Below are 10,821 nucleotides of genomic sequence, written 5' to 3'. Positions count from 1 at the left end.
CTGACAGTGGGAGACACCGTGTGTGCACACCAAAGGACATCATCACATTTCCACGTTTCTCCAGAATCAGCATTTTCTCCTCAAGCAGGTGGTCTGGTTCCAGAGCTGAGACCTGCCACTCCTTGTCACCTCCCATCCTTGCTGCAGCTGGCCTTTTTCATGCCTAACAACCCACCTCGAGCAGCAGTTGCTAGTGTAGTTTTTAAGGGCACATAGCAAGGTATGGAATTAGCTTGTCTGGTGAGAGGAACCAGTTTTAGCTTTGTAGGAAAAAATAATTCCTGCTCAGCAGCTACAGGAGCACAGGAAAAGCACCATTGAACAGGCTGGCGATAAGCAGCAGCACCAAATAATGGCTCTTAGGGGTCAAAGTATGCACCCTCAAAGTCTTCCAGCCTCAGCAGCTTCCCATTTGTCCCACAGGTAGAGAGAAAATCCAAAGGAGATTTGGCTTCTGCCTCAGGGACAAGGGGCAGCAGAGCCTCAGTGAGGCTTTGCCTAAACCCCAGCTGGGACAGAAACCTCGCAGAAGACCGCATAGGAACACGTGTCCAGTGACAAAGTCTGGGAGGGGGGAGGTGAACAGACATACCTTGTGCCAGCCTTGGTTAACATACAACCAGCTCTCATTCCAGCCCCAGTGCTACTGATGGCTCTGTGTAGGCTCACCCAGCCTCCGAAGCCAGCTGCCAAAGAGAAGGGACAAGTCACCCCCCTGGACTTGCTGCCAGCACATCACTGATACGCCACTTTCTGCATTACTTTCCCTTTTCTTTCTGGGTCACCCATTACACAGCAGCCGTGCGAGTCCCCTGCACGGTGAGGTCGGCTTCAACCAGGTCACCTCTGTTCAAGTAAAATAGACTTTAGTACAAATAGTATGTTAGAGTTAATTAGTATGAAGGAGTAGGATTAATGATATGGTATTTACAGCTGTGTAATCGCTGGTGTTTTTAAACAATAAGCTCTAACCATGCTAACCTGCCTCAGTGTCCTGTGTGTAGCCCTTTCCATGGAGGAGTTAGTCCTCAGCTGAGTTAATCAGTAAATAGTTATAAATGAAGGACTGAGTAGGGGAGGTGCACAAATATAATATAAATGATTGTGTAAAGGATTTCAGTTTAAGAGAGGAATGAGGTATTTAAGTGGAGTTCTAAGAATGGAGATGTTTAACACAGAGTATCGAGACCTGGGGAAAGAGGAAGAGACAGTGACCTCTAAGAAGGATCAGCAGGATCTAAGATCTGAAGCAGAACTGAGAACGAGCAGCCACTGACACCCAAAGAGAAGACGACAAAGGCAAATTATGGACTTCCAGCCAACCAAAACAGGGCACTTGGTCTATTATGTAATTGTGTTAAAAGAGGATATAAGGTCATAGACACAACATTTGGGCTGCCACTCACTGAAGGGATGGCCCAACTCCAAGTTGTTAATAAAAGCAAGCCTGGACTAACCTGAAGTCCAGTGAAATCCTTTAACACCTCTCCGTTGCATGAGGAACGATCCCACGTGGAGGCACATGGCCAGGGAAGGGCCATTCAAACCCTGGGGACAGGCACCTCTTGAAGTTCTTTTTTTTCACACACACCTTCTTCAAGCTGCAGAACGCGGGCGTTGCTGCCAAGCCTGAGAAGAGCCAAGTTGAAGAGCGGCAGCTTTTACGTAACACCAGCCCCAGCCCTCGCCCACCTGCACTGAGTCAGCGCTGCAAGTTCTCCTTCCTTCTACGTCCCTGTTCCTGCACCAGCAGAAGGTTATCAGACCTCTGTAGCCACCACAAATGGAACATCTCAGGAAACAATTAAAAAGGGATTTTCTTCCATGTGCTGTCAGTTATTCTGCAGTGGGGCTTGCACCTCACACTGCTGTCAGAGACAGGTATTACAGAGAATTACATCAGGTCTTTTCTGCCCTCTGACTCAAGATTCTTAAATAACTTTGGTTGACTCATTTCTCCTAACTTGAGTTGGCTGAAATCTGAGTTCTTCCTCTATTAACAAACAAAAGTGACTTTTCCCCCTCCTTCAGCTTTTCTAGGAGCAGAGTCTAACCACTCCCACTACTCCAGCTAATTGCAGGGAACTAAAACAAAAGCGAAGGGTTGTTACCCAGCAAGACAGCCCACGTACCTTGTTGCTATGATGACAACCTGCAAAACCTTCTCTGAGCTTATCTCTCCTGTGACAGCCACACACAAAATGGACTTGCTGCATCCAGTCAATAAAACCAGAGTGATTTGGATTGGAAGGGAGCTCAGAAACACCCTCCAGTACCCCCCTGCCATAGGCAGGGACACCCACCACACTAGGGTGTGTAAAGCCCCATCCAATCTGGCCTTGAACCCTGCTAGGGATCCAGGGGCAGCCCCAGCTTCTCTAGGCACCCTGTGCCAGGGCCTCCCCACTTCCCCAGGAAGGATTTTTGCCTCCCAGCTCCTCTCTGGCAGCTGAAGGCCATTCTCCTGGGCTTGGCCCTCCCCCTCCCCTCAGCACCAGCCCCTGTCCAGCTTACCTGGAGCCCCTCGAGTGACTGGAAGGTGCTCAAAGGTCTCCCCACAGCCTTCTCTTCTCCAGGCTGAACCACCCCAACTCTCTCTCAGCCTGCCTCCAGAGGAGAGCTGCTTCAGCGCTCGGATCATCTCCAGGGCCTCCTCTGGACTCACTCCAGCAGCTCCATGTCTGTCTTGTCCTGGGGTCTCCCCAAGCTGGACACAGCTCTGAAGGGTGCCGCTTTCAGTCCCTCCTCTGCCCACCCTGCTGTTGTGCTGCCCCAGCTCACACGCAGGACCTCACACTTGGCGCTGTTGAGCTCCATGGGGTTCACACAGTCCCATCTCTCCAGCCTGCCCAGGTCCCTCTGGATGCCATCCCTTCCCTCCCGGATGCCAACCCACCACACAGCTTGGTGTCATAGACAAACTTGCTGAGGCTGCACTCAATCCCACTGTCCATGTCACCAAAGATGTTAAACAGTACCAGTGCCAATACCGAACCCCTGAGGAACATCACTCATCGCTGGTCTCCACACAACCATCAATTTACTGCAAATAGTTAAACTTATTCTCTTGCAAATTTACAACCTATATAGCTGTCACTATGTAAAAACCACCATTGTTTTTCAGCACAATGACGTTAACTCCACTGTGATTAAATGAAGCCACAATAGGAACAAGACACTTAAGAGATATGCTATTTTATTTAAAATCAGACCACAGTAGATTACAGAAAAACTTATTATGCAAACAAATCCACTGTACGTTTCACAACTTGCTAGGCATATAAAACTGCCCCTATGAGACTGTCCAGGATCACGCAAAGGAACTGTTCAGGTGCAGGACAACTCTACCTCCTCCGAACTCAAGGTCTGCCAAGCAGCTCTATTCTCAGGCTAAAGGAATTGTCAATATGAGCTCTGTATCCAAGTCATTATTCCAGTTTGAGAAGGCAGAGAAGTCCCAAAAGAGGTCGAGACTTGAGGTTGTGGGTCGGGGCACAAAACGTTAACGGATACCCATGATGGGACTGCGCCCAGGGCTCTGCCTCCTGGCATCACACGAGAGCTTGTAGAGTCCCTCCAGGGTCACCCAGTGACCTGCGTGGATCAGCTGTGCTACAGCGACTGACTCCGCTTCCTCTAGGAGACAGCACTGAACTGCACTGAGACTCATCCTTGAGTTCCAACCGTTTGATGCTGATCATCAATCCAACCACCTAACCACATACAACTGAGTTACTCATCACTTACAATCTGCATACAAGAGACTGGTGAGAGTAATGCCATCCAAAGAGCATCTGCAGCACTACCAACACTCTAAAGCCGTGATACACATCGGATTGAAAAGATTTTTGTCCACTCCAATCGCTCTGGGGAAGTATATGCTATTTGCAGCAGACATTAAAAATCCTCAAGACAACATAATAATATATATATTTTGGCAAGCACACTGAGCCACCCCCCCCCTCAAGTCTCAGCTTGCCTATGGCATTTTAATCTCACTATCTCATAAACAGTGCAAATTAGTATGATTCTAAACATCCTAGCCATAGCATGAGTTATTTCTTACCTGTAACAGGAGACGCTGTCGAAGGGCAACGGGTCAAAAGCACCGACCCGGCTCTTGCCCAACTCCTCATCCAGGTTAGTGTTTTGCAATGGTCATTTCTGAAAGGATTTCAACAGCTCTCCAGCATCATCCTTCTCCTTTACCCTTAAACATCACCAGCAGTCAAGTATTTATGTACAGTTTGTGCGCACACACACACACACAATTAATGGCAATCCATGAGCAGCTGGATTTCAGTTAGGAGGTTGCTATAACTGAAACATCACATTAGTTACATTACCTACGTTAAACGTCTCCATCAGTGAAGGCAACTAGAAGCTTACAAAGAGTAGATCCAGCCTTTGTTGGCTTTATTTTTTCTGAAGTATGAGGGTGAGTTTTTCTGTAGAAGAAAGTGCTCTTGAAGAGCCCTTAGAGTTGAGCAATGGCCATTCAAATGATAAAAATGCTAATATCCTAGTATTACAATCACAAGTAGTGATCCTAAGGCACATCAGCCACATGCATATGCAATAATGCATTGTTTTGCTTTCAGACAAGAGAAATTGCATTAGCTTTGTCTGCAGTTAGTTTGCACAAGAGTTTGTTTCTAGATAAAGTATCCCTGAAAGGTCATGATATCACAAAAGTTACCAAAAGACAGAAAATTTAACAAGTAGTAAAAATATTTTTGGACTACTAATACCAATAAAGTTAGATACATAAAACGCAGTGCAAATCCACAATACACTTATCTATCACCTCCATCACTTCTGAGGATTTTCAGCCCTCAGAAAAAAAGTTGGCACTTGATAAGTGTAAAATATACCTGGTTGGTTTTATTAAATGTTAGCAAAACTGATTTGAGAGTGTTTTTAGAGTTTTTTGTGTAGCAGGCTCAAAGTATGAATTTCTGTACCCAGTCACCACCCTGGTAGCCCCCAACTGCTTTACTTCTTTCTAGGACATGAATCGTTTTTTCTACAGCAGATTGATGTTTAGCATTCAGATACAACAGCTGCCATCCAAATACCAGCACTAATAGCACAGCAAAATTACTTTGCAAGAAGTCATAATTAACCATGCTTATACGAAGTTTCAGTGAGAAAATAATACCAAGAAAAGATATTACACTATTAAAAAAAAAAACCCACAACAAAAAACAAACCCAAAACAAAACACATCCTGTACCATCACTAGATTACAGAAAAAACACACTTTGCAAACAAATCCAATGCACATTGCTTCACAAAATCCCCCCATCTATAGAAACTTTCCAGGCTTGCACTGGGGAATGGGTTCAGATGCCAGTAACACTGCCCAACCTTCTGCCCTTTGTCTTCAGAAGGCAAAACAAGCCAAATAATCATATTTTTCAGATTAGAGAGCTTCCTGTTATGAGCTTAATTCCAGATCAGTGTTTGCTAGCAACCACCACACTCCAGAGGAAATGATTAAGGGACAGTCAAGGGCTTTATGTAAAGAAAAAACCCAGATAATCTATTGTGACCCATGCTGTCTGTAGTACAGACTTCCAAACCATGTAGTGAATCTCACGAGAGCGGGATGAAAATGCTTTGAAATACTGCAGGGGCTGTGACAGATGCTGGACTGTTTCCTAAATTACAACACATCAGTTGAAAATTCTTTGTGGATATGAGACACTGTAATGAACTAACTGACAGACAGAGAGAGTGGTGAGGGGCTGGAACAGGCTGCCCAGAGAGGGGGTGGATGCCCCCATCCCTGGAGGTGCTCAGGGCCAGGTTGGATGGGGCCCTGGGCAACCTTGTGTAGCTCCAGGCCTGGAGGTTGGTGGCCCTGCCTGTGGCAGGGGGTTGGAGCTCTGTGATCCTTGGGGTTCTTTCCAACCCAGACCATTCTATGATTCTATGACAGGACACATTCCTCACAAGCAGCAAGTGTTAAGATTTGCCTCCCCCAATGAGAGATTAAAATACCAGCACACGCACCTTAGGCTTCAGGAGTCATGCTGAGAATGAAATCTGAGCTCCTCTAAGAAGCCTCCCTCTCCAGTGGCCTAATAAGTCAAGAAAGGATTATGCAAGAGGCAAACAGCCACCCTGGAGTTCAGAAAGCTTTTCTGTTTTGCCTGCTCACAGAGGAACATTACCTGCAAATTCCAGGGAGAGAGACACACACTAAAAACTGCAAAGCTAAATGGGAACATTAAAAATAGTTCTGAGATAAAATGAAATGGAGCTTCAGCTGGGCAATTACATGATGTGAAAACCAGAATGTGATTAAGAAAATACCCTGCCTAGGTTCCTAGAATCACAGGATATCAAAAGCTAAGCACCTGTGTAAAAAAAACCCAAAAAAACAATCACTTCTGTATCCCAGGTGTGGTCAAGGAAAACCCACACCAAGACATAAGAAAGTCTTAATAGGCAAGGAAATAAAAATGCCTGGTAAAGTTTCTATAAAACTCTATACTGGCTCTACAAACAGTTTAGCTGAATTTCAAGAGACCAGGACTTTCAGGATATCAAGTTCTTTTAGGAGTGGGAGGAGTGTGTACTCTGATTATGAAAAGTCTAAGGTAACAACTGAAATGTAAAACTGAAATTCTTGTAACTTTTACTGTCTAAAAACCATAGAACCATTTTCAGACACGAGTTTCAGCTCAGCGAGCTCTGAAAACATTGTGCACCTGGCCATGAATGCTGCTGCTGGGCGCAGGGCAAAGGATGCTGATGTGGTCCATTGCAACTCTTCGCCCAGTATTCAAGACATGGTTGTTACTATCCAAACACTGGCACCAACAGAGGATTCCTAGAGAGACAGACAGAGTGTGCTTCGACCTGTAACGTCAGGAAATCCATTGTGGACTGTTTTGCAATTTGATGGATTTATAAAATTTAGACCCTATCACCTTCCTAGAAAAGACTTGTTGTCACTGATACTTGAAAACAGAAATAATCACATTTACCAAACACAATCAGCAAACCTCTGTGCCACAGCTCAGATATTGTACTCCATTGTGCAAAAACCAGAGGCTTTCCATTGCCTATGTTAAGTCTCTGATGGGGATAAAAAGGAAATATAAGCACCAATACATAAGTTAGGCGCACCAAAATATTCACTGGAGGATAAAGCCAGGATGTGGCGGAAGGCGAGGTGGTCTTTGGGGAAGAGCTGGAGGATACTGTGGTGCAAACTGAGCCGGGTATCCCGGCTGTGGCATTGGACTTGCAGACTGAACTCCTGGTCGAGGGGGGAGAGGAGGATACGGAGCACCTGGATAAGAAAGAGCTGGTCCTGAACCCATGGCTGCAGCAAACGGAGTAGGAAAGCATCCCGCTGGGGCTGAAGAAGGTGGAGGGGGTGGTATTCGTCGGGGCACAACTGAAGGAGGAGTGTTTGCATCCGAAGTAAAGGAATCTTGAGGTGCTGGTGTTGTCTCAGGTGCTCTTGGCTGAGCCTGTGGCTGAACCTGTGGAAGTCTCTGTCCCTTCAGCACCATTTCTTGGAGCTTCTCAATTTTTACACGTCGCAGGTGAGCCAGTTTCCGCTTGCTCTGGTACTCGTCAATGAAGGAATCCAGTGGTATTTCACCATCAAGAAATTTTTCTGCCATATTCTGTCAAATACAGAACAATCTCTTAGAAAACTGCATACTGCAAGAGAATCTAAATGCCCTGTATCCAAAAATAGCATAATTTTGCTGTGATTTTCCAGCTTGCATACAGAAGATGACTGGCATACTAAGAATTCTGACCAGAATTTTGAATTTCTTGTTACTCAGAAGGACTGGGAGTTAAAAATAATTTTTTCCCTTAAATTTATACTGAAGCAACAGCAGTAAGAACATCTGATTCTAGCTCTGAACATCAGAGACAAGAACGACTCATGTTCAACAGCTTTCCTGACTGCCAGCTAAGCTGAATGACAGCTCACTATGGCTCACAATGCCAACAGAAACACTGAGACCTCCACAACCCTCACTACAGAAAGGCAGATTCTTGCTAAGCCAGGTTTAATACTCATACCTACTTGTGTCTTTGGTTAAATGATGTTTAATAATTAAGAGAGGTGACCACACATCTAATGACAAAATTCAACCTGTTCTGGGAATGTATTTTTGTGATTGCAACTCAGGGCAAATAAGCAGATTTTTCCCTAGTGCTGCCATGCTAGATAGAGACTGTCCTATGTGCAAAACAGCAACCAAAACCACACACTTCCATTATTCTGAAGACAGTCCATCCTTCAAGCACTTGTATCACAGCCAGTGGTGGCCATCGAGACAGATATGTTGAAATCACTATGGAATGTTTCACTGGAAATGCTGGAGAAAAACCATTCCAGGCAGAGTTTTTCATTAGGTTACTAACTGATGCTTGTAATGGATTAATACATACACCAGGCAAACACCATTAACAAATATTCTACATTTATATGTTATGTGCTTGAAGGCAATGCCAAGGAACTGAGAGGGTTTGGCTTTCTTTTCTGAAATGGAGCATTTTCTCTCTTAAACTTCAAAGATGTTAAGAGTAAAGAATCACACAGATAAAAACCAATTCTCTCTGAAACCAAATGACTGTTCATTCAAAGCAGAGGCCAGACCACGTTCTGAAAAAAACCTCTTTAGTCTATAACACGTTGTACATGACACTGAAAGCCTTTGGGGCTGTATACAAGTGGCAGAATTGAAATGTACCATCGTTACCTCAGTGTCTTCCTCGATCTTCGCCCCCTCCGTCTGAAGCAGCGCCAGCAGTGTCTCCAGTGAGGCATTACTGGATTGGCTGTCTGCAATGGCACAAAAAGAATGGCTCTAAGTGACTTCCAGCTGAAGCTACACAGCCTCAGCAAGCATGAGTATTGCTAAGGCACACATGTACACCTAGCATACTCCATTGTTCTAGAGGAAGAAAATGTATTAAGTAATTTAGGAGTGCTAAAAGCTGAAAACTAATTACAGTGCTGTGTTTCTAACACTGAAAGACAAAGCACTTCAGCAAGTGCAGTATCAGATGTCCAATGCTTCACAATGCAGCATGAAACAAGAACTCTGTTTACGATTAATCACTGAAAATTCAAATTATGTTCTGCTTTTTAGCAAGGTAAACGAATTTGATCATTTAGAGAACAGGTCAACAATATGTAGGTAACCACACAGAAATAGGAAGAATCCAGAGTATCTGACTCTAGGTGTAACAGACACTTCATAAATGATTAGAAGCATGATCTATTTCAGAACTACACCAGAGTGACATTTCATTTTGTACCCTAATTCACACAGCAGAAAACACAGACACCAAAAACCAAACAAACCCCATGCAGTTACATTCACTCAGGAAACAGCAAATCATAATCAAGAGAAAAGGTTACCTAGTTTTGTTTTCTTTATCTGGTATGCTTCAAAAAGCACTTGCAGCTCACGATATTTTTCTGTCAAATTTGATTTCAAAGACTCCAACTTTGGCTGGTACAACAGATTGCCTTCTGCCAGGCTGCGGTTGCTGGCAAGAGTCATGTCCTTGCTGTGCTGAACATTTTGGGCCTGGGGGGGGACACACACCAAACCAAAAAAAAAAGCAGCATGTGAAATGACAGTGCAAGATGTTAAGTGAGATGTTCAGTAACTAACAGTTATTTAGGCAATATGAGAACTCCAAATCTTCTAAATCAACAACAAAAATAAGCACCCTGTAAAAATTAATATCCCAGTATTGGACCTGCAACTAATAAGATTACTTTTGGACTTTTTCAGAACAGTGGGAATGTGCACTGCTGTGGTGGGTACAGTCACATTCAGCCTCTTTTCCCATGATCTCTTTTTTTGTAGCTACACAAAAATCCTTTCTCACAAACTGGATTTCTGCTGCTCTACTCATACACAATTTCACTAGCATATCATCTAGAGAGAATAAGCAAACACAAAGAGCGAGCTGTAATCATCTAGCCCAACAATGGACTGTTGAAGTTCATAGGGAAAGATCTCCAGAGGAATGGCCCCAAGAACAAGGATTTCTTCTGTCAGCTCTGAGCACCTCTGAATGAACCGCTTTCTGAGCAGGAACTAATACTGACCTGAAGTCACTGTCCTGCATGTTTTTTTCCACATGGATCAGTGTGCTTATTAAACACTTTTCTTCTCCAAGCTGGAACTGATAATTACTCAAAGAGTTTCCTTTGTGGGAAAGGACTTGAAGAATCCTTCTACTCACGCAGGCTGAACAGCTTCTGCCTGTCCAGGCCAGGAACTGGGTTCCTGCAGTGCTGAACTGCCTGGAAGAGGCAGTTTTCAGCAGCACCACGGCAGTGGTTACTGTGTAGAAACCAGCCCTTCCTTGGGCACTCACTTGGACATCTCTAAGGGGCAGGAGTGCAGCATCCAAGTTTCTTCTACTTCTTGTCACAAATTCATGTGAGGTCTGACCTGTTGGCTGTCAGATCTTTGTGAGATCTGATTTTGACATCCATGTCCTGCTACCTGAAGGTGTTTTGTATGAACTTTTACTCGTTATTTAATGTAGATGCTGCTTCCTTCCCACACCACACATCACCCTTACCATTCCCCCATGATGAACATTAACAGATAAATCAGCAGTTGCTCTTAGAAAAAAAAAATTCTTTGAATCTCAGCAGGAACAGGCAACAAGACTGCAGAGAATTTTACCCTTCATCTTATTAAAAAAACCCTAGGACTGAATCACTACGGTGCCTTCTCCAGAATATTCCTCCCCAGCTATGTTAAATCAATCCTGGACTAATGCCAGAAGCTTGTTTTTTCACTTTAATCC

The 10,821-nt window shown here is 44.3% G+C and overlaps 1 protein-coding gene across 1 annotated transcript in view; it reads right to left on the bottom strand.

Moving 5' to 3' along the window:
- Positions 1-7,148: 7,148 nt before the first annotated feature.
- VPS37B (VPS37B subunit of ESCRT-I) overlaps positions 7,149-10,821 on the bottom strand; it is a gene marked incomplete at both ends in the record, with an annotated part of 10,826 nt that continues 7,153 nt past the window's right edge. The window contains 3 exons of the mRNA XM_084271818.1: positions 7,149-7,649; positions 8,742-8,824; positions 9,407-9,578. Of these exons, the coding sequence (XP_084127944.1) occupies positions 7,149-7,649; positions 8,742-8,824; positions 9,407-9,578 (756 nt within the window). The remainder of the gene's footprint in view (positions 7,650-8,741; positions 8,825-9,406; positions 9,579-10,821) is intronic.

The sequence above is a fragment of the Gallinula chloropus genome, assembly GCF_964237585.1.
Source record: "Gallinula chloropus genome assembly, chromosome: 17".
NCBI classification, from domain to species: Eukaryota; Metazoa; Chordata; class Aves; order Gruiformes; family Rallidae; genus Gallinula; species Gallinula chloropus.
This window is presented reverse-complemented; position numbering and strand designations above follow the sequence as displayed.